Source organism: Anolis carolinensis, chromosome 2 (genome assembly GCF_035594765.1).
Source record: "Anolis carolinensis isolate JA03-04 chromosome 2, rAnoCar3.1.pri, whole genome shotgun sequence".
NCBI lineage: Eukaryota > Metazoa > Chordata > Lepidosauria > Squamata > Dactyloidae > Anolis > Anolis carolinensis.
In genome coordinates this window covers 25086711-25112531 of record NC_085842.1, presented here as the reverse complement: position 1 = coordinate 25112531, position 25821 = coordinate 25086711, and the positions used below count along the sequence as shown (strand labels likewise).

Genomic DNA, 25821 nt, shown 5'->3' with positions numbered 1-25821 from the left:
CCAATGAAATTTTCCTTCTATCCTCACATTTCTGGCACTATAGAGAGATACTAAACAACCTTTTGCACCCGAAATTCTTATATTAGCTATGTATGCATCTTTGATAATGATGCCTGCTTCTTAACTGAAATTCTTGCAAACAGGGGTTTCTGGACTATGTAATTTTTTTCAGTTTTTGAATATATGCCATGAATGAGGGAAAGGGGGTTAGCTATACATCCAGGGATGTTGGAAAGTTCCAGCTGACAGGTTAATTCACATCATGTTCTCCTTTTACCTGGTCAATAGGAGTGGCTAGCCGAGGTAATCGAAGCCTGATAGTTGGAGCACTTCTCTTCATTAGCCACTTAATGAATCTAAGCCTCTCTCCAGTGGGTGCAGAGCTATAAACAACACAGCAACCAAGTGGCAATGCAATTAAAGGCTTGGATTATCTCATAGAGGAGAGCAGGAGAGAAAGCAAAGAGATTAAAAAGCCCAGCCCTTAGACAAGGCAGAGCTCTTACCTAGCTCAACCCTATGCATGGCTGACACACTTCCCAGGTCTGAACTTCTTGTTCATGCTTAGATGTCTACAATCGCCTCCTGGCTGCCCTCCCAGTTCCAGGGATTACATAGTCTTCTTTAGTTGCCGCCCCTTCTTCTTTACCCAATTACAAAGCTCAGGAGTGGGGACTACAACTCTCTGGGGGCCGTTCCACACAGCCATATAACCCAGAATATCAAGGCAGATAATCCACAATAACTGCTTTGAATTAGTAGTAGTAGTAGTAGTAGTAGTAGCAGTAATAATAATTTTGTATCTCGCCTCCATCTCCCCAAAGGAAGTCGGGGCGGCTCACATGGGGACAAGCCCAATCAACATAGATTAAAACATAGATCAGTAAAATTAACAACATTACAACCACATAAAACAGCATCAACAGCAATTTAAAAACCTGAACAGTAATAATTACGGGAAATTCAGAGGGTAGGAATTTGTGCATAGAACTCTGGGTAGGGCTGTTTGGATGGTGTAAGGGCAATCATAAATAAGGATGGAAGACCGGTATCAGTAAAAACTCTAAAACCTATTATTTATTTATTTATTTTTATTTATTATTTAAACTTATATGCCGCCACTCCCCTAGGGCTTGGGGCGGCTTACAAGAAAGGCTAAAATCTAACAATTTAAAAACATCTTTAAAATATCTTTTTTTTTAAATCTCAAAAAACATTTATATTCCGCCCTTCTCACCCCAAAGGGGACTCAGGGCGGAGCACAACATATATACGGCAAACATTCAATGCTGGAGCATAAAATAAACCATAAATATACCTAAACACTAAAATCAGCTATCTTCACATTAAATCTATTATTTAAAAACTATTGGACAAGGGACAGAGATAAAGTGCAGTAGCTGAAAGTGAGATATAATCGGGTCAAGTATCTAGTGAAAATTGGATTATCTGAGTTCACACTGCCAAAATAACCCAGTTCAATGTGGATTTTATACAGCTGTGTGGTTTCAACTGGAAGTGGTCCACAAGGATCAAGGAAAAGGATGATGATATTTGTTTATTTATACCCCACTTTTATCTCCAGAAACCAAGACACAAAGTGGCTTACAACCTTTAAAAATACTATAACATTAAAAACATTCAAAAAGTAAATATTCAAACAGAATTGAAAAAGGATAATTATTAAAACAATTATATATATATATATACACACACACACACACAAAGTCATGGTCTGCTGGTGGGTTTTCTGGCTCTTGATCAGAGTTTGGGAATAATTTGCTGAGAATTAATTCATTATTCCTACTTCACTGAAATTTCCAATAACAACGGTTGAAATTCACTATTTGAACTGTTAAATACCCAAATATTGTTAAGTAATTATTGTGTGCCTTCAAGCCATCAATCCATCACAAGGTTTTGTTAGTAAAATTAGTTTAGAAAGGGTTTCAAAGTGTATTAGGAATATATTCATAACCTGTTAGGATTATGATACAATATGGTTAGATATTGGTGCAAAGTTGCAAAAACGCAGAAGACTAGGGGTTTACATGAGCAGAGGTGAGAAAAAGCAAAATAACCAGCCTCCCTTTCCCTTTAAAGAGTCATGTGCATAAAATAAGAATCAGAGACATCAAAAGTAAAATGATGGTCATACAGGCAAAAACATCTTAGTTCCAAAAGAATACAGTTCAGGATACTACATATCTCTTAACAAAGAAGTAACACCAGCATGGCATGGCAGGATCAAGAAGCAGGAAGAGGTAAAAGAGAAAAAAACAAAAGAAAGTCTCTCCTTTTATGCCCCAAATTCTAAAGGCATATGTCACTTCCTGTAAGTCTCCAGGAAGTATACTCCCATTTCCCACTTTTCCCATTTCCCTAAAATGGTGCCATCAACTCTGGAATGCAGCTTTGGCTTCAGGTTACTAAGCAACAAACAAAACTAACTACATAAACCATCCCATGTTGAAAATGCATGCATGATTGCTAGATAACCCAACAAAGTGTGTGACTTGCACAGTGGTTTTAATGGCAGAGTGGGAACCTGAACTCTCACATGTGTCATGCTGTCATTCCCTTGGTAACTTTGCCTTTCTTTGGAAATAATAATAATAATAATAATAATAATAATAATAATAATAATAATAATAATAGCTGACAGCTGGCACAACAAAACACTGCATGGAAAGTTCCTTGACAAAATTGAAGGAAAAGCTGATAAGGAGAAGACCTGGCTCTGGCTCACGAATGGGACCCCGAAGAAGGAGACAGAAGGCCTGATCCTTGCAGCCCAGGAGCAAGCCATCAGAACAAATGCAATTAAGGCCAAGATCGAAAAATCAGCTGATGACCCAAAATGCAGACTGTGCAAGGAAGCTGACGAAACCATTGATCATATCCTCAGCTGCTGTAAGAAAATTGCACAGACTACAAACAGAGGCACAACTGTGTGGCCCAAATGATCCATTGGAACTTATGCCTCAAGTACCACCTCCCAGCAGCAAAGGACTGGTGGGATCACAAACCAGCAAAGATCGTGGAAAATGAACACGCAAAGATACTGTGGGACTTCCGAATCCAGACTGACAAAGTTCTGGAACACAACACACCAGACATCACAGTTGTGGAAAAGAACAAGGTTTGGATAATTGATGTTGCCATCCCAGGTGACAGTCACATTGACGAAAAACAACAGGAAAAACTCAGCCGCTATCAGGACCTCAAGATTGAACTTCAAAGACTCTGGCAGAAACCAGTGCAGGTGGTCCCGGTGGTGATGGGCACACTGGGTGCCGTGCCAAAAGATCTCAGCCGGCATTTGGAAACAATAGACATTGACACAATTACGATCTGCCAACTGCAAAAGGCCACCCTGCTGGGATCTGCACGCATCATCCGATAATACATCACAGAGTCCTAGACACTTGGGAAGTGTTTGACTTGTGATTTTGTGATATGAAATCCAGCATGTCTATCTTGTTTGCTGTGTCATACAATAAAATAATAATAATAAACATACTTTATTTATATTCTGTTCTATCGCTCTGAAGGGACTCAGAGCAGATTACAGGTACATATGTGGCAAACATTCAATGCCTTTATACAATTGACAAAGACAGAACACTATATAAACAAATGCAGGCTTCCCTCTTTTTCATCTTTGGCATCTGGAGGCTGGGTTTGACTTGGCCATGAGGAGATGCTGTTGCTCCATTCTTCTACGCTGAGGAGCCTTGTCATTCATAGACACCTTTCTGATCAGACTGCTGCCATGTTTTTCAGGGGCACCTTTTCCTCCCCGCTAAAAACAGAACCTATTTATCTACACACATTGCTGTTTTCAAACTGCTAAGTACTCAGAAACTAGGCTGCCGGCAAGAGCTCAACCCGACTTGCAGCTTGAACTGCTAACTTTCTGGTCGGCAAGATCTTCTGTAGCTGGCGGTTAATCCGCTGTGCTATGCTGTTGTCATGTGCCTTTATGTAATTGCCAACTTGGGGACCAAAAAACCCATCACAGGCTTTTCTTGCCAACATTAGTTAGAGTTTGCCTTTGTCTTTCTTCTATTCAATGGTTTCTCAACCATTGTATTTCTTCTACTCAATGTCATCTTCCTGCTTCTAGGCTGGGGGTTGGCCCGTGAGATCTCTTCCAGCTCTATGATTCTATGAAGACCAGGGTTCAATTCCTCACTCAGCTACGGAAACCGGTTCTATTTTCTTTGGGGACCTAAACTGTATTAATAAATATTACACCAAAGTTGAATTCCCTCCATCCTGTAGCTATACCCTGATATTACCGTGTTTCCCCGAAAATAAGATAGTGTCTTATATTATTTTTTACTCCCAAAGATGCTCTAGGTCTTATTTTCAGGGGATGTCTTATTTTTCCATGAAGAAGAATTCACATTTATTGTTGAACAAAAAAATGAACATTTATTCTATACTGTACAGTAGTTGTCATCACAAAACAACATAACTAAACCAGACAAACTGTGACTCCTGTCAAGAATTTCTTGTTACTACCATCATTTCCATATACAACTGGTATGTACATTTACCAATCCTGCATGCTATGGTGTTTTGTTTAGCGGGCGCCGGGCATGCTTCCAAACAAAAGCTTTGCTAGGTCTTACTTTCGGGGGAGGCCTTATATTTAGCAATTCAGCAAAACCTCTACTAGGTCTTATTTTTTGGGGATGTCTTATTTTTGGGAAAACAGGGTAAGCAATTAGTCAATCAACCACCCTTAATCAACCACACTAACAATTCCAACCTCAACTCATAATGGCAACCAACATACTTCAAAGAATGAAGCAATGAAGTTTTGGGTTCTTCCTAACTGTGAAAAAGATTACACATCAATATCATGGGCACATACCCTGGGCAAGGTTCTGGAGCGGGTGGTTGCTACACAGCTCCAGGAGTTCCTCGATGACACCGATTTTCTGGACCGCTCGCAGTCTGGCTTCAGGCCTGGGCACAGCACCGAGATGGCTTTGGTCGCCCTGGTGGATGACCTCCGCAGGGAGCTGGACAGGGGGAGTGTGACCCTGCTGGTTCTCTTGGACATCTCAGCGGCTTTCGATACCATCGACCATGGTATCCTTCTGGGGAGGCTCGCCGGGATGGGACTCGGTGGCACGGTTCTGCTGTGGCTTCGGTCCTTCCTGGAGGGCCGTTCCCAGATGGTGAAGCTGGGGGAAACCTGCTCGGACCCCTGGCCATTGACCTGTGGGGTCCCGCAAGGGTCTATTCTATCCCCCATGCTATTTAACATCTACATGAAACCACTGGGAGAGGTCATCCGGAGTTTTGGAGGGTGTTGCCATCTCTACGCAGATGACACACAAATCCACTACTCATTTCCATCTAACTCCAAGGAAGCCCCTCGGATGCTGAACCAGTGCCTGGCCGCTGTGGCGGACTGGATGAGGAGGAACAAGCTGAGGATCAATCCTGACAAGACAGAGGCCCTCCTGGTCAGTCGCTCGTCAGATCGGGGTATTGGGTGGCAACCTGTGCTGGACGGGGTTGCACTCCCCCTGAAATCACAGGTCCGCAGTTTGGGGGTCCTCCTGGATTCAGCGCTGACGCTTGAAGCGCAGGTGTCGGCGGTGGCCGGGAGGGCTTTTGCACAACTCAAACTTGTGCGCCAACTGCGACCATACCTCGTGAAGTCTGACTTGACCACGGTGGTCCATGCCTTAGTCACCTCTAGACTGGACTACTGTAATGCGCTCTACGTGGGGCTTCCCTTGAAGACGGCTCGGAAATTACAACTGGTCCAACGCTCGGCTGCCAGATTAATAACTGGGGCGAATTACAGGGAGAGATCTACTCCCCTGTTTAAGGAGCTCCACTGGCTTCCGTTCATTTTCCGATCCCAATTCAAGGTGCAGACCATCATATATAAAGCCCTAAACGGTTTGGGACCCGCCTACCTTCGTGACCGTATCTCCTACCATAAACCTGCCCGATCTCTGCGATCGTCAGGGGAGGCCCTCCTGTCGCCACTGCCTTTATCCCAGACCCGCCTTGTAGGAACTAGGGAGAGGGCCTTTTCTGCTGTGGCCCCCCGTTTATGGAACTCATTGCCCATTGAAATCAGGCAAGCCCCCACTCTTTCAGACTTTAGGAAAGATCTAAAAACATGGCTCTTCCGATGTGCTTTCGGAGAGTAACTGTTACATGCTTTTGTTACGCACCCATTATATATCCTCTAGACTGTCTGCTATCTTTTTCCTTAGTTCCCTGTGGTTTTATTCTTATCCTTTTTCTTATCCTTTTCTCACCCCGAGTTTTAACTGAGTGTTAGTGCGGCCTGCCCTGTTATATTGCTCTTTGGATTTTGTGTTGTACTGTATATGATTCTTTATTGTATTGTTGTAACTGTATTATGATATGTTGTTTTTATATTGTGTTATATTGTATTTTTCCCGGGCATGGCCCCATGTAAGCCGCCCCGAGTCCCCATTGGGGAGATGGTGGCGGGGTATAAATAAAGTTTTATTATTATTATTATTATTATTTCCCCGAAAATAAGACAGTGTCTTATATTAATTTTTGCTCCCAAATATGCGCTAGGTCTTATTTTTCCACAAAGAAGAATTCACATTTATGGTTGAATTTTTAAAAAATGAAAATTTATTATCTACTGTACAGTAGTTGTCATCACAAACTAGCATAACCAAACTGTGAATCCTTTCAAGAATTTCTATATTATATTTTATTGCTATACTGTTTTTAAATTATTGTTTTAAATTTCTGTTCGTATGTAAATTTATGTTGTTGTTGGGCTTGTCCCTGTACAAGGTGCCCTGAGTCCCTTCTGGGAGATAGAGGTGGGATACAAGAATAAAGTTATTATTATATTATTATTATTTCTTGTTACTACCTTTATTTCCATGTACAACCATCTATGGTATGTACATTTACCGATCCTGCATGCTTCCAAACAAAAACTTTACTAGGTCTTACTTTTGGGGGAGGCCTTATATTTAGCAGTTCAGCAAAACCTCTACTAGGTCTTATTTTCTGGGGATGTCTTATTTTTGGGGAAACAGGGTATATTCTGATGATCCCGTGGCCAATCCCCAACAGTTTCATTTTTGTTTCCCAATCCTCTCCAGCACAAAGTGCTGTCAACCTACAACTCCCATCATTCACAATTTACATGACCAAATAATCATGGATGATGGGTCCTGTCATCCATCAATATCAGGTGGTCTAAGTATGGAGACCAGTGAATCCAAGAACCCTAAGCAGCAGATTTAGGAAGTATTCTCCCTGTTTGCCAACTGGAGAACAGGCTTATCCTTTAACAGAGTTTATTATAGATAGCATTTTTGCAAGGGGGAAGAGATGATTTAGAGAACTGGGCTGGAACAATGATTTACATTCCTGTGTATCTGTCCGATATAGAGACTGAGAAAGGATTAACATGCCTTTGCAACCTAATCAAATCTTTAGTCAATGTTTTATAGTCCTGGGGCATTGTGGCCTTGCCTTTTTCCCAAACTCACTCAGGAATTAGGTTCATTACATAAAAAAAAATGCAAAGCCAGTCTTCAGGGTAGAAAAAAACAAAATCCAAATATTGAAATATTAGACTTTTTGTTGACCAAGACATTGTTGACTCAATGTTTTTGGCACACTCATTTAAAGGTGCACAAAAGGAAAAGAATTGGCTGGAAGCATTAAAACAAAACCGCAACGCTCATCCAGGTTGAACATTTCTTATCAAGATTTTCAAAATCTGAAAAACTCCATTATCCGAAATTATCCACATGGGTGGTTGAGATACCCATTTCTTCACTTTCTGATGGTTCATTGCACACAAAGTTTGTTTCATGCAGAAAATTATCAAAATATTATGTGTAGAATAACCTTAAAAAGGTAAAGGTTTCCCCTGACGTTAAGTCCAGTCGTGTCCGACTCTGGGGGTTGGTGCTCATCTCCATTTCTAAGCCAAAGAGCCGGCGTTGTCCATAGACACCTCCAGGTCATATGGCCGGCATGACTGCATGGAGCACCATTACCTTCCCACTGGAGCGGTACCTATTGATCTACTGACATTGGCATATTTTCGAACTGCTAGGTTGGTAGGAGCTGGGGCTAACAGTGGGCGCTCATTTCACTCCCGGGATTTGAACCTGAAACCTTTTGGTCCGCAAATTCAGCAATTCAGCACTTTAACACACTGTGCCACCAGAGGCCCCTAGAATAACCTTAGGTTATGTGTAAAGGTGTATAGAAAACATGAAATTATTTCTTGTTTAGACCTGGGTTTCATTTTTAAGACATTTCATTATGTCCGACTATGCAAATGCAGGTATTCCAAAATAGTAAAGGTAAAAGTTTCCCCTGACATTAAGTCCAGTCGTGTCCGACTCTGGGGGTTGGTGCTCATCTCCATTTCTAAGACGATGAGCTGGCATAGTCCATAGACACCTCCAAGGTCATGTGGCTGGCATGACTCCATGGAGCGCCGTTACCTTCCCGCCAGAGCGGTACCTATTGATCTACTCCCGTTTGCATGTTTTCGAACTGCAAATTATTATTATTCCAAAATAATAATTTAAAAAACTCACTGCAATCCAAGCATTTTGGATAAAGGATACTCAACCCGTATGACATTTCAAATCATGAATGAATCAAGGGCAATATAGGTTTGTTGGTGACTAAATTAAGCAATTAATGGTCTTCTGTGGCAATCACACAGCATTTGTAATGTGGATTTTGATATATTGCCAGTTACAATAGCCTTCTTGATGCACAGCTCTGTTTTCACCCCGCAAACATGACAAAAGTTCCAGATAAACTCCTGTAATGAGTCAGACTACTGTTCTATGACCTCAGTAGGGGTTGTTCTGAGTAGTAAATTTCTCAAGGTTTCAGGCAGAAATCTTGTCCTTCAACTTTCACTGAAATTACAGTCAACCCTCCACATTAGTGAGTTTGACTTTTGTGGATTAGATTAGAATATGATTGCTATGTTAACATGTGATAGGGTTTTTTTTAGATTAGAAGTCACCTGAAGGCACAGAGCAACATTAAAAACCCAGAACATAGAACTATAATGGGTTACTGCGAATTTTGTATACCCATGTTCCAGAAGCATTCTCTCCTGATGTTTCACCCACATCTATGGCAGGCATCCTCAGAGGTTGTGGGCAAAACGTCAGGAGAGAATGCTTCTGGAACTTGGCCATACAGCCCGGAAAACTCACAGCAACCCAGTGATTCGTGCCATGAAAGCCTTCGACAATACATAGAACTATAATGGTTCCACAAATAGCCGTATTAAAAGGTGGCTGACTATATTATATTTCCCTGGGTGATATGCTTGACTTTGTATATACTGAGTCAAAACATCTGTTTATCTATTCATCCATCCGTCTATGCATCTATCTGTGTATGGATCTACCTATATATGGATCTATGTCTTTTTCAGGATGACCAACTTAAAATACTAGCATGGTATAGTGATGGGGGAATGACTGAGGATGATTAGATTTGTATTCCCCCACACCATGGTCACTGATGATGATGATGATGATGATATGATGATAATAATAATAATAATAATAATAATAATAATAATAATAATAATAATAATAATAATTTTATGTCTTATCTGCCTCCCCTCATGTATCATGATGGGTCACAGCACAGTAAAAAACACACAAATATTATAAAAAAATTCTACAAACACATATTAAAATGCAGTTCTGTAAAAATTACACATCAAATCATTTCTGTAAAATACACATTAATCACACAGGACAGAGACCGAAACACAGGACATGAATTTAAAATTCATGATTTCAACTGATGATAGATCAGGACCAAATGCAGCACACATTACCAACTTAAAAGACTGGCAGTGTATTTGGAAAGGAAGGGTTTGACAAAGGATGATGGGAGTTGTAGTCCATCCACAATGTAACTCCCACCTATAATGGAGCTGGACCAAACTTGGTACACATGCCAATCATGACCAACTTACAATATTGGTGGCATATTTGGAAGGGTTTGACAAAGGACAATGGGAGTTGTAGTCCAGCCACATCCTGAGAGCCATGTGACTCCCATCTATTATGGACCTGGACCAAACTTGGCATACATACCCATCATGACCAACTTAAAATAGTGGTGGAGACTTGGTGGGTGGGTTGACAGATGGTGATGGGAGTTGTAGTCAATTAACATCCAGAGAACCATTAGACTCCCACCTACAATGGATCTGGACCAAACTTGGCACACATACCCATCATGACCAACTTAAAATATTGGTGGCATATTTGGAAGGGTTTAACAAAGGATGATGGGAGTTGTAGTCCATCCACATACTGATAGCCATGTGACTCCCACCTACAATGGATCTGGACCAAACCTGGCACACATACTCATCATGGCTAACTTAAAACACTAGTGGGGTATGGGAGGATTGGCAGAGGATGGTGGGAGTTGTAGTCCACTAACATCAAGGGAGCAGCATCATAGTCACTGATGATAGATCTGCACCAAACCTGGCACACATACTCTTCATGGACAACTTAAAATACAAGCGAGGCTTGGGAGAGATTGACCCTGTGTGACAGGAGTTGCAGACCACCCACATCCAGAGAGCCCATAGAAAATTGACAGAAGGTGATGGGAGCTATAGTACACTCACATCTAAAAATTCATGTGTATCCTACATCTGGAGAGCCAAGTGTATTTCTAATGGGACCAGTCATAAAACCCCAAACCAAAAACAATGACCTCAATATACCTCACAATCTCTGAGGATGCTTGCCATAGATGTGGGTGAAACATCAGGAGAGAATGCTTCTGGAACATGGCCATACACACACAACAACCCCACCAAACAATGACCATTTCTAATAGACAGCACAATAAAATACTTAACTTGGGCAAGGCTCGATAACTAAGCTAGTATACATTCTAAAAATGAACGTATGTATGTATGTATGTATGTATGTATGGAGAGATGGATGTTCCAATATGGTTCCTACATGGCTTGATAGATCTGGACTCTTCATGATCTAACTTAAGATACTGGCCGGGTATATACAATAAATATTTATAAACAAATAATTAAAATAAGTATCAGATCCCATTCTGCAAAAGACAAGTTTCTGAAGCAGCCTTATTAAATACAGGGGCCCTTTCCGCTGAAGCTTGAGGTATACCCAGTTTGGAAACCAAAGAAACCAGTTTAACTTGGTAGGTATCTGTTTTGCCACCCATCTTGGAAAAATACTTCCCTCCTTCACACCCAATCTTTAATTGGATTACAGTGTCATAAGGGAAAAATATCATGTTGCCAACCCCAGTCATTTGATTGCAAATTACATTACTGGGTAAAAGCTACAATCACAAGAACAAAATCAGAACAAGAATGCGAAAGAGCTTCCAAGGACACTTCTACACTTTCAATCTAAAATCCAGATTATCTGCTTTCAACTGGATCATATAGCTGTGTAGACTTAGATAATCCAGTTCAAAGCAGATAATGTGGATTATCTGTGTTGATAATCAGGATTATAAGGCAGTGTAAAAGGAGCCCTAGTCTCAATAAACAGAAAATGGCAACACAACAACTACTTGGAAAAGCTGACTTCCTCTTCAGAAAGTAACATTTTACTATCGTATTGCTGAAAAGTAACTTCAACATCATCTAAATCAGCCATGGGCCAAAGTTTGTCCATGCCTGATCTAAATGCTACAAAGCATTACATTGGGATACAAAATAACAATATGGGGCAAAAGAAATAAACTGCTTACAAACCTTACAAGTGTAAACATCATTTCCTCAGACTCTTTGTTTATTTTTGTACTAAAACATGAGGCTCTTTTATATTACACAAACACTATCAGTATTAGTTGAAATAATGTTTTTTTTATAAGATCACGAAATTAAGACTGTCCTCCCAACTTACTGTTCTTTAATGGCATACAATGCCAATGTTAGTCAGAATTTGAACCATATGACCAATTTACTCATTTGTGTTGTTACTGTGTGCTTTAAAGTTGTTTACAACTTATGGTGACCCTAAGGCAAACCTCTCATGGGATCTTTTTTTTTTTTTTTTGCAAGACTTCATCAGAAGGGATTTGTTTTTGCCTTCCTTTGGGGCTGAGAGAGTGTGACCTGACCCTTTGGCTTTCATGCCAAAGCAGGAAGGAACATGACTCTGTTTTTGCTTTTCCTTTCAAGCCAAGAGAAAGGGCCTCGCTTGGAAAAACAGTTTCTGGTTCCTCCCAGGAAGGAGAACCTGTTAAAGGAACCTTGCATCTTTCAGACTAATCTGTTTTATTTGTTCCACTATAAGCCACCTTGGTGAGTCAACATAGTAGTTTGAGTGTTGGGCTATGACTCTAGAAACCAGGTTGACTGCTTTGACCTGGATTATATGTGTCTAATCCAGTTCAAAGCAGATAATCTGGATTTTATATGTGTAGATGTCTGGTGTAGATGGGGCCACTGTCTCCATAAGTCAGAAATCATTTGAAGCCATTTTTAATCCATTTTGGGGAAAAGAGGGGATAAAGATTAAAATATATAATAAATGAATACATAAAAAGTTTAAGTCTGCCCGTTCCCAGATGTGTAGTTTGTTCCTTAGATGGAGAAAAATGTTCATGTTTCCTATGCATAGTTATCTAGTTGCAAAGGAGGTATCAAGATTTAATGAGACACCGAAAAGTATAATAGTCGCACCAAAACAATGTTGTTCTTGCATCTGTAAACCAATTGTCTGCAAACTGTAAAATCAATACTCATTCTGATTTTCTTCCTACTGTTGCTTAAACACTGTATTCCTTCCATTCAGTTTAGGAAGTGGATAGTAACCCAAAGCAGTGCTGGCTAAAATAAATACACTGCGGTACAATAGGGCTCCTAACACCCCTAGACCACAATCATTATTAGCCTCTAAGCTACATTTCTGCTGTTTGGTGCAAAAGGTCTATCTTATAATAAGTTGGACAATTTCATGAAATAATAATAATAATAATAATAGATAATTATTTGGAAACAATAGACATTGACAAAATCACAATCTGTCAACTGCAAAAGGCCACTCTACTGGGATCTGCATGCATCATCTGAAAATACATCACACAGTCCTAGACACTTGGGAAGTGTTCGACTTGTGATTTTGTGATACGAAATCCAGCATATCTAGTTTGCTGTGTCATAATAAAATAATAATAATAATAATAATAATAATAATTAAGGCCAAGATCGAAAAATCAGCTGATGACCCAAAATGCAGACTGTGCAAGGAAACCGACGAAACCATTGATCATATCCTCAGCTGCTATAAGAAAATCGCACAGACAGACTACAAACAGAGGCACAACTATGTGGCCCAAATGATTCATTGGAACTTATGCCTCAACTACCACCTCCCAGCAGTAAAGAACTGGTGTGATCACAAACCTGCAAAAGTATTGGAAAATGAGCACGCAAAAATACTGTGGGACTTCTGAATCCAGATTGACAAAGTTCTGGAACACAACACACCAGACACCACAGTTGTGGAAAAGAAAAAGGTTTGGATCATTGATGTTGCCATCCCAGGTGACAGTCGCATTGATGAAAAACAACAGGAAAAACTCAGCCGCTATCAGGACCTCAAGATCGAACCGCAAAGGCTCTGGCAAAAACCAGTACAGGTGGTCCCAGTGGTGATGGGCACATTGGGTGCCGTGCCAAAAGATCTCAGTCGGCATTTGGAAACAATAGACATTGACAAAATTACGATCTGCCAACTGCAAAAGGCCACCCTACTGGAATCTGCACGACATTAAGTCTAGTTTCATCTGACACTGGGGGGTGGTACTCATCTTCATTTCTAAGCCAAAGAGCTGGCATTGTCCATAGACACCTCCAAGTTCATGTGGCCAGCAGGATTTCATGGAGAACTGTTAGCTTCCCACTGGAGCGGTACCTATTGATCTACTCACACTTGCATGTTTTCGAACTGCTAGGCTGGCAGAAGCTGGGGCTAACAGTGGGAGCTCACCCCATCCCACAGATTTGAACCACCAACCTTCCGGTCAGCAAGTTCAGCAGCTCAGCGGTTTAACCCGCTGTGCCATCACGGCCCTGAACACATATACGTACAAATAATTTTTTAAAAATTAAATGTTTGTGTCATGAAATGCGAAAGTTAAAACACAATAACATACCATTAAAATTACTTTTAACGAAAATGAAAACAGACAAGATGCCCGTACCTTACTAAAAAAAAAAGCCTAGTAATTGAGAGAGAGCAAAGTCCTTGACATACTTGGAAAACCGGCTCCATGACACACACAACAACAACAACAACATGTCAATCATATTTTCATAACATAACTGGAATTGACCTAAATATAGAAACAGCTATGAAACCCTTCTCAAGTTATTGCTGTTGCTGGGCAAAGGCTTAATGTATGGAAGATTTACCCTGTCCCAAAGAAAAGGATACTACAGTACTTACTCATATACCATCCCGAAAAGGAAAACAAAGTGTATAGCTGGCCTTCCACATTTGCAACTGTTGACTTTTACGGATTTTACCATTATAATCTTCTCCCTAGGAAACTCTAGGTCTTCAAGTGTGGCTTTATAGTCACTTTCGGCCAGAAGTTGACCACAGAGTCAAACTGAAATTCTTAGGGAGATTCCTAGGGTACTTTCCAATAGATCTTTCACTTTCTTATACCCTAACACCAGCCAATGTGGAAAGCTAACTGTATACATTTATACAGGCAGAAGATATTATCCACATGTCATAAATGGCTTCCATTTAGATGCTAAGGATGCATCTAGAATTAATGTAGTTTGTGACTTCAATAATGTTATTAAATAGAAACAATTTACACAATTGTTGGAGGTGCAATAAGGAAACTGGGACTTATATACATTTATGACGGGAATGTGGTATGGTTGTATCACAGCACACACATCCCTTGATGGACCCTTCAGAACACATTTTGGGAGCAGAGAAAGGTTCCATTGGAATGAATTGAATGACAGTTTCGTGCATGAGGAGAAGTTCATTACCATCACGCTGGATAATTTAATCTGGTTACTTTATGTGATTTTCATTCCGTTTAATGCATACATTGTATATTTTTATGTTAGCTGCCCTGTGGAAATATAAATCTACTAGCTGTGCCCAGCCACGCGTTGCTGTGGCGAAGTATGGTCAATGGGAAATAAAGTATTGAGGAATTGGTGGTAGTTAAGGTAAAGGGCAAAGGTTTCCCCTGACATTAAGTCCATTATAAATGGGTTATATAGGTGTGTGGAAGGGCCTTGAGTCTACACTGCCATATAATCCAGTTAAAATGGATTCACGTGGCCTGCCCTTGTTTTACTGTTTTTTTGATTTCTTGATGTGATGCATTTATTGTATTTTTAATGGTGCTATGTTATGTTGTTTTATATTTTGTTATATTGTATTGCTCTGGGCATGGCCCCATGTTAGCTGCCCCGAGTCCCCGTTGGGGAGATGGTGGCGGGGTATAAATAAAGTTTTATTATTATTATTATTATTATTATTATTATTATTATTATTATTATTAAAATCAGATAATTTGTATTTTATAGGCAGTGTGGAAGAGGCCTAAGTGAAGCCTAACTCTGCCTGTCCCCTGGGCTGAGAGTGTTGCTAGGAGACCAAGTGGGCGGAGCTTAGCCTTCTAACTGGCAGCAATTGGATAAAAACAATTATCCCTCTCCCTCTAATTAGGGCTTTATTTTTCTTTTCTTTTTGTTGTATGAACGTAGAGGCATGGATGAGGGGTTGTGCTGCCAAGTTTAGTGTTTCTGGGATGTGTAGTTTTGTTGTTTAGTCCTAGGCCGAAATTTCATTACCCTTTTATATATATAGATTAAAATAATGGGAGTAAGGAATATATAGCCTGGGAAGTGAAAGCCAGTATATTCAAGAACATAATATAGCAATTCTATAATTCCACATGCTGATCTCATGCCTTCCATTATTTATTTATGAAAATATTTTAGTCCCACATCTCCTGTGCCATCTCAGTTGAGATGCTCAATACAGCTAAAAATTGACAATGTCATAAAATACCTTTTTAAAATATATACAGCCAATCTATGCTGCAATCTTCTACGTATCCACTCAGAAGCCAATCCAGTTCCATGTAAGTATTATGGAGTTGCAGCCTAATACATCAAGAGTGCATCTACACTGTAAAATGAATGCAGTTTGACACCACTTTGACTGTCATGTCTCCATGGTTATAGTTTGACAAGTCTACACTGATATATAATACAATTCAAAGCAGACAATCTGAATCTCTTCTACACTGCCACATAAAATCCAGATTGTCAGCTTTGAACTGGATTATATGAGTCTACACTGCCATATAATTCAGTTCAAAGCGGATAATCTGGATTTTATATGGCAGTGTAGGTGGGATCTGGGTTGACACTGACCATATAAAACAGTTTGGCATTCCATTATATGGCAGTGTAGATCCAGCCTCAGATATGCCTGTTTTCGAAATTCTATTAGATACATGTGTTGAAGGACAAAATGTTTTTCCCCTAGCAGAAATGACATTTTTAAACATCAATTCATGCATATTGAGACAAGAAACAAATAAAAAAATATTCATCCTCCCTACACACACACACATATTGTTCACATGCACACACTGCAATCATCAAATCAAAACTTCAATCACTCAGTAAAATGATGATGATGATGATAACAATAATTGTATTACTTGCCTCTCCCTGAGGCCCAAAGTAGGGTACAATATAATTAAAACCAGACATAAAACACTATTAAATCACATACAACAAGATACAGAGTTAAAATACAACTAAAATTGCACTGAAATATGTATAAATTAAAATAATCCCCTTTAACGGTCCTAGGGGCCCTTCCACACAGCCATATAACTCAGAATATCAAGGCAGATAATCCACAATATCGGCTTTGAACTGGGTTATCTGAGTTCACACTACCATATAATCCAGTTCAATGTGGATTTTATACAGCTGTGTGGAAGGGGCCTAGGACGTAGATCTTTCCAAAGAAGATTATGTAGCTGCCATAGCCTTAACAGGGCAACGTGTGTGCTTTATTCTGCCATTGAACAGAAAAGTTGCCTTAAGTAGGGCATTGCTCAAGTTTAGCAACTTTCTAAGCCTTTAGCTACAAAAATACACTTGAAAGTAGGTAGGACAATGCATGCTGGGATCTCAGGAGGAGAAAATGCATATCTAAGTCAGATTTCCACAATCTCTACAGCTTCTTTGCCTTACTACTACAACCAAGACTAAGCAGAATAGTGGTCTTAGTAACGTAATGAATTACACAAAAATAAATAACAATGCTTTTAAGTTAGATCATTTTATACAAATTGGGCATTCCAGGGTCCAGGCTTAGCACAGCAGGCTAAACTGCCACACTGCAGAAAAATCCTGCCGATTGAAAGATTGGCAGTTTGAGCCCAGGTTGGGTGAGCACCCGTTGTTAGCCCCAGCTCACCTGCCCACCTAGCAGAAAGACGAGCAGAAAAATAGGTACCGCTTTTAGCGGGGGGGGGGGGGTTATAAAGGTACCATTAAAGGACATCGATCAGGAAGGAGGAAAGCTCCTCGATATGGAAGATGGAGTGACAGGCCCATTTTCCCCCCATGTGGCCGGAATCAAGCACAGCCTCGAAGATGCTGGATATAAGATGGGAAAACTGCCTTTACCTCTTGTTTGTGTTGTCTGTCCTTGTTAAATTGTATAATCGGCACTGAATGTTTGCCATATGTGTGTTCTGTAAGCCGCTCTAAGTTATCTTTGGGGTGGGAAGAGTGGGGCATAAATATTGTAAATAAATAAATAAAATTATCCAGAATCCCAAAATCCAAAATTGTCTATACATATGCACTTGAGATAGGGGCACCTTTGGTTTCTGAGACTTTCTGATGTACACAAAACTTTGTGTACATCAACTATACTGGTAACAGGTGCAATAATTTGAACATTTGGACTACACTGAAAACCATGTTTCAAAGCAGTATTTGACCATGGAGACCCTTTGGGGGACCAATGGTAAGTCATACTTCTCAGCTTCAGAGGGAAGCCAAGGCAGCCCTAGCTATTCCAACCCATAATGAAAGACGATGTAACAAGCAGAGTCACAAGCAACCTTTTCTTGTAATGGGCCCCTTTTGCACAGCCGTATAAAATCCCCATTGAGCTGATTATATGACAGTACGGACACACTGCCATATATTCCAGTTCAAAGCAGACAATATGGGATTTTACTCAGCTGTGTGGAAGGGCCTTAGAACTCTTATGGGTTCATAAAAGGAGATATGGTCCTTCAAATAACCTGGACCTAAGCCTTATAGGATTTTATAGGTCAAAAAAAGGCTTTATAGGTCAATACCAACTCTTTGAATTATGCCTGGAAACAGATGAAGCTGTCACAACAACAACAACAACAAAACTTTATTTATATACCGCTCTATCTCCGATAAGGACTCAAAGCGGTTTACACATCATAAAAACAATCAATACATATACATAATACAAAATACAAAAACCCAATATAACAGCAATTAACAAACATGTTTAAAATTCCAACACTTTAAAACAATATATATAGCGCAGGTGGGTTCTCAAGTCCCTGCTAGCATCATAGCCAATGCCAGAACTCTACCGCAGGACATATGGGTTCTAGAGTCCCTGCAAGCATCATGACCAATGCCAGAATTTATTGGCTATACTGCAGGGCAGATTGATTCTAGAGTCTGGTTAGCTAAGGTTAAACCACTGGGCAGATGGATTCTATGTTAATCCCTGGGCAGATGGGTTCTAGAGTCCCTGCTGACATCATGGCCAATGCCATATATTATAGGGCAGATGGGTTCCAGAATCCTTGCTAGCATCATGGCCAATGCCATATACTATAGGACATATGGGTTCTAGAGTCCCTGCTATGGAATGTTAGTTTCCCATAATTATTTAAAGAAAATTCACTATATACAGGGGATTATGTGAAACCCTGCATATAATGGTGCTTCATGCAGTCATGCCGGCCACATGACCTTGGAGGTGTTTATGGACAACGCCGGCTCTTCGGCTTAGAAATGAAGATGGCCAATGCCAAAGCTACTGGTTATACTACAAGGCAGGTGGCCTCTAGAGTCCTTTTTAACAAAGGTTACCTCACTAGAGATATGTTCAATGTTAAACTTGCTCCCAGTTAACACCCTGGCTGCAAGAGTTTGGATCAACTGCAGTTCCTGAGCACTTTTCTAAGGGCCCTTCCACACAACCATATAACCCAGAATATCAAGGCAGAAAATCCCACAATATCTGCTTTGAACCAAGTTATCTGAGTCCACACTGCCATATAGTCCGGTGCAAAGCAGATAATGTGGGATTTTATTCAGCTTAAGTGAGATACATGTAGACGGCATTACAATAATCCAAACAGGATGTCATCAGAAAGACAGAAAGTCACTCTTTTCCATCTAAAGTTGTCAAAGATTCTCACAAATGTGTAAACATGTTACTAAATTAAGAAACAAAGCGACCATGATTAAACATAATAATAAGGGTGCATCTACGCTGTAATATTAATGCAATTTCACACCACCTTAACTGCCATGGCTCAAGGCTATAGAAACATTGACGTTTTCGCTTTACAGGGTCTTTAGCCTTCTGTGCCAAAGAGTGTTGGTGTTGTCTGAACAAACTACAACCCCCAATATTCCATAGCATTGAACCATGGCATTTAAAGGGGTGTCAAAAGGCATAAATTCACAGTGTTGGTCACAGGGATCTGCTGCTGAGGAATAGTGGCTGGGGATTGAAGGGGGAAGACAATGAATGGAAAGTGTGACTGACTCATGGACTGGTTTATAGCTGCTTCCATAAAAGGGATCAACGCTTGTCAAGCTTGCAATTTTCTGCTGCCAAGAAAGAGGCCTAGTCTCTAATAATCAGTTTTCCTTTGGATGGAAAAAAAACTGACCAGTCGATTGAACCGATGGAAAGAAAAAGAAGGAAAAAGCAGGAGGAAAAGTTGCAACACAAAAAGCACACAAGTAGTATTGCAGGACCGAAGGATAGGAAGGAAAGAGGCCAAGTTGTGAACATGGAATATGCTAGTACCCTTATATGGAATGTTAGTTTCCCATAATTATTTAAAGAAAATTCACTATATACAGGGGATTATGTGAAACCCTGCATATAATGGTGCTTCATGCAGTCATGCTGGCCACATGACCTTGGAGGTGTCTATGGACAACGCCGGCTCTTCGGCTTAGAAATGAAGATGAGCACCAACCCCCAGAGTTGGACACAACTAGACCTAATGTCAGGGGAAAACTTTACCTTATGGATATAATCGGATGCCAGTCAATTCTCTCACATTTCAAAATATTTGATGCAAACTGCATTAGGCAAGATGGACATTTCTTTGTCAAGAAGTCTATGAACATCTCCAGTTTTAATTACAAAGGCTGTGGTTGTACATTGCATAAATCAATACTTTGGCACGGCTCTACACGTAAGGTATTTTGGGGCCAAAAAGTCTTCATCTGAATAGGATTCAATATTATCCATAGTTCGCTATTATCTATACAAAATCCAGGAACATATCCCCCACAAATATGGGGCTGTACTATATGCTGAATGTATTTTAATTGTTTTTAAACCATATTCTACTTGGATCAGTTGTTTGACTTTTTAGAAACCTTTATATTAAATATATTTTTATTTTCCTTTAATTCACAACTGTAAGCCACTTTGGGAAAAAGGCAGGATATAAACTTAATAAATTTTGGATTTTCTGCAAAAAAAAAGTAATGCCTAATTTTGGAAAGAGAAGATGACAAATTTTGAACACAAAGTATGTTAACTTTTTGACTGTGGGGAAGCCTCACTTTGTGAATACACAGTGAATTTGGTCATGTCTGGTTTGGACTAAAGACCCATCTATACTGCCATATAATGCAGTTTGAAAGCTAATTATGTGGTCAGTGTAGATTCATATAATACAGTTCAATTGCACTGAAATCCATTATATGAGTCTATACTGACCATATAATGAACATTCAACCTGTCTTACATGGCAGTGTAGTTGGGTCAACATACATCTCCCACAATCCCTCATCTGCAGTGGTCAATGCCAACCCTGCATGAAGGCTGTGCAAACTGTAGTCCAAAACAATAAATGCTCTGCAAAATAAAATGTTAAAACAATCTTAAATGAGCAACATCACATGAAAACTCAGCTCTAGCAGCAGTTGGTTGGTATTATCAGAAAAAGCCTGGCAAACAGCTTTGCTATCATCACCCAGCAGGGAGCAGCAGCTTGGCCCAAGTGACTGGAAAAAAACAAGCCTTGGCTTCTTCCCTTTTGACAGTAGCTTGTCGTGCAAATGACAATGTTGTAAAAAGTGTAACCCAACTGCTCCCAAAGGTTCAATTTAACAGCAACCAGCTGGAAAACTGGTGATCTTATGGAAGAAAATAGAGGAGGAACACAACACAGCAGCATCCACAATGCAGTCACTGTTCCATTTCAATTCACAAAAGTGACCAAATCCTCCATTTTTCAGCTATTCAACAAATTGCAAGAAACTTGGGGAGTGAAAAGTATAGTAATTCACTCTTTCTCCCCTCCCTCCAAACAAAACCTGTAATCCAATTATTCATCCCAAATAAAGTAGATCCCATTCGATCCAGGGGAGCTCTCGGTGGTAAGTCATCACTTTGATAGACTCCATTTAATTCCGTGCCACGCGATCAGAGCACTCCCAACAGATGGCCATTTCAGCAGAGGCTGGATGGCCATCTATCTGGAGAGTTTTGATTGTGTCTTCCTGCATGTAAGAGTTGGATTAGGCTGGATAGCCCTTGGGGGCCCTTTCACACAGCCATTCAACCCAGGATATCAAGGCAGAAAATCCCACAATATCTGCTTTGAACTAGATTATCTGAGTCCACACTGCCATATATTCCAGCTCACAGCAGATAATGTGGGATTTTATTTAGCTGTGTGGAAGGGCCCTGGGTCTCTTCCAATGCCATGATTCTATGTTTCTCTCCAATAAAAAAGGCAGCCAGGTCTAACTTTGCTGAGGCTTTTTGAGATCTACCCAAAAGCGGAAAGGGAAAAAAGTTCATCAAATCTGGCATCCCCTATCCCTTTCCCGTAGCTGTGGCATCTGTGGGATGCGGCTACCACCACCATCATCCCCAGATATAAAAGCTTCCTGGGATTGATAATGTTGATAGTGCAATATCGGGTCCTCAGGCATCTTAAACAGTGGAATATACATAGATATATAGATACATGCACACACACACACAAACATTAGACTCTCAGTTAACCAGAACTCAAACAACTGGAACCCTCAAGCAACCGGCAAAAAGCCCAAAGAAAAAGCCCTTGAAATAAAAATTTTATAAAACAGGAAAGCCAGTGATTGTAACATAGTAAAAATGTGTTACATTAGCTTTGCCTTCATCTATCTTCATTTGCTCTTAATATCAATAAAGAGTTTATGGTGCAGTATAGTACTAGCAACCAGCAAATACATTAACCAATATAATCTACATCAGAAAGATCTTGGGATATGCAAAGTATGGGCCCTTCCACATAGCCATTTAATCCAGAATATCAAGGCAGAGCATCCACAATATCAGCATTGAACTGTGTTATCTGAATCTACATTGCCATATAATCCAGCTCAATGTGGATTTTATACTGCTATGTGGAGGGGGCCAACGAAAAGAATGGATGGGGTTGTCTGGCCTCTTAAGTAGAGGAATGTATGCATATGTATATCAGTGGATTATGGATTATATATACAGTAGAGTCTCACTTATCCAACCTAAACAGGCTGCAGGATAAGCGAATATGTTGGATAATAAGGAGGCATTAAGGAAAAGCCTATTAAACATCAAATTAGGTTATGATTTTACAAATAAAGAACCAAAACATCATGTTATACAACAAATTTGACAGAAAAAGTAGTTCAATACACAGTAATGCTATGTAATAATTACTGTATTTACGAATTTATCACCCTAATATCATGATGTATTGAAAACACTGACTACAAAAATGCTTTGGATAATCCAGAACGTTGGATAAGCGAGTGTTGGATAAGTGAGACTCTACTGTATATATGAGAAAATATTCCAACATTATAGATGTGTGTATGAAAATATTCCAAAAACCGATATCTATATATATAAAAGGGTAATGAAATTTCGGGCTAGGACAAAACAACAAAACTACACATCCCAGAAACACTAAACTTGGCAGCACAACCCCTCATCCATGCCTCTACATTCATACAACAAAAAGCCCCAGCTACTCCAGAAAACGGCCAGGCTTTGAGACTGCAAGGCTATTCACTGCTATTCTACCTGGCCAAGAAAGGATTCCCATAAGCCACAGCAACGCGTGGCCGGGCAAAGCTAGCACACACAGACACTCATGCATATGCATATACAAGGTGTTTGAAAAAGAACTCCCTAGTTTTAAGTATAAATAAATGGTGACTAGGCAGTTATTTTTCTAACATCCTGTATATCTGTGTGTGAACAGTCATATACACTGTATATATGTATGTATGTGTGTGTGTATATAAATACACATATAGGAATTAAAATATTCCAAAATCATATATGTATGTGTGTGTGTGTGTGTGTGTATATATATATATATATAAAACAGATATATATACACACATACACACACATATATGTATATGTACGCACACATAGATGAATGTGCGCATATATACATATATTTTTCCTTTGCTGAAGAAGCCTAAGAATGTCAGGGCCAACCTCCAGCCCTTCCTCGGAGTAAATCAAAGGACACAATGCCTCACTTTCCCTGTAATCGACTTTTCCAAGCTGCAAAACCATTCATTCTTAAACTTTTGTGGTTTCCTTTCCACCCTCCCCAAGTTGCACCCCTGCATGTATTCCATTCCTCAGCTCCTGCTCCCCGCCAGCCTCCATCCCTTCCCTCCATCGCCATCCCAGGGCTCTTGCCTGGATCACAGCACCGTCCGCCGCCGCGTCCCTGCCCCCATCCGCCCGCGGAGCTGGCTGGAGTCACTGCTTTCCTCTTGTTTATTTCCCTTCTCGTGCGGACGCCCCGCGCGCGTCAGATCCGGGAAAGACTCCCCCTGGGCGTTCCATCCCCGGCAACCGTGCACGGCGTCCCTGGCAACCGCGGCCGACCCAACGTTCTGATCCCGCCTCCTCCTCCCCGCTTGGACCAATCGCCCGCCCCCGTTCCTGGCTGCGGGCAGCCATCGGCGCAGTTCAAAGCAAGGCATCCGCCAATGGGATGCGCTCAGGCTCTAGGATCTGTGTTTCCTTCCTTTGCTCCTTTTTTTGGAAGGGAAGGAAAACATGGCAAAGCCATCACTGACCAGTCCAGGGGGGCATCTACACTATCGAATGAAGGCAGTTTTGACACCGGGGTTGCTGTGAGTTTTCCAAGCTGCATGGCCATGTTCCAGAAGCATTCTCTCCTGACGTTTCGCCCACATCTATGGCAGGCATCACCAGAGGTTGGGAGTTCTGTTGGAAACTAGGCAAATGAGGTTTATATATCTGTGGAATATCCAGGGTGGGAGAAAAAACTCTTCTCTGTTTGAGGCAAGCGTGAATGTTTCAGTTGGCTACATGTTTCCCCGAAAATAAGACAGTGTCTTATTTTAATCTTTGCTCCCAAAGATGCACTAGGTCTTATTTTCAGGGGATGTCTTAGTTTTCCATGAAGAAGAATTCACATTTATTGTTGAACCAAAAAAAATGAACATTTATTATATACTTTACAGTAGTTGTCATCACAAACCAACATAACCAGATAAACTGAATCCTATCAAGAATTTCTTGTTACTGCCATTATTTCCATGTACAACAATCCATGGTATGTACATTTACCAATCCTGCAAGCTCTGGTGTTCTGTTCGGCCGGCATGCTTCCAGACAAAAACTTTGCTAGGTCTTACTTTCAGGGGAGGCCTTACATTTAGCAATTCAGCAAAACCTCTACTAGGTCTTATTTCTGGGGTTGTCTTATTTTAGGAGAAACAGGGTATCTTGATTATTTATTTATTTTTATTTATTACAGCATTTGTATCCCGCCCTTCTCACCCAAGAGGGGACTCAGGGTGGCTTACAATAAAAGCACATATATAAAAATAATACAATACATTGCAATTCAATTAAAATTAATTACATTAGACATTCATAAAAATACAATTATAAATATGCAGATTGCATGATTCTGTATCCTTAAACATTGTGTCCTTAAAAAAAAACCAATCAAACTCCTATTAAGGCTATGGCTGTCCATAGAAATGTTGATTAGCATTGAATGGCCTTGCAGCTTCAAAGCCTGGCTGCTTACTGCCTGGGGGAATCCTTTGTTGGGAGGTGATTAGCTGGCCCTGATTGTTTCTTGCCTGTTTTTGAGTGCTATGGAATCCTGGGAGTTGTAGTTTGTTGTGACACTGACTAGCAGAGAAGGCTAAACAGGGTGGAAAATTACAACTCCCATGATTCCACAGCACTAAGCCATGGCCATTAAGGTGGTGTCAGACTGCATTAATTCAACATAGATGCACCCTTGTAGGCCAATTAAATACATTTGTTTGAACAACTCCCAGGATGATGATGATAATAATAAGGGTAATAATAATCTTTCTTTATATCCCGCCTTTCTCTCTAATGCAGTAGTTCTCAACTTGTGGATCCCCAGGTGTTTTGGCCTACAACGCCTAGA

The 25821-nt window shown here is 40.4% G+C and overlaps 1 protein-coding gene across 2 annotated transcripts in view; it reads right to left on the bottom strand.

The window, feature by feature from the left end:
- Positions 1–24230, bottom strand: part of ppt2 (palmitoyl-protein thioesterase 2) — a 73017-nt gene extending 48787 nt beyond the window's left edge. Inside the window, exon 1 of one of the 2 annotated variants that reach the window (XM_008105699.3) lies at positions 24075–24230. Coding sequence is in view for 1 of the 2 variants with exons in the window: in XM_008105698.3 (XP_008103905.1) it covers positions 14505–14508 (4 nt within the window). In the remaining variant the exon portion in view is untranslated. Of the gene's footprint in view, positions 1–14504; positions 15513–24074 lie in introns of those variants that run through there. The other variant, XM_008105698.3, reaches the window with a different exon arrangement.
- Between the last annotated feature and the right edge of the window lie 1591 nt (positions 24231–25821).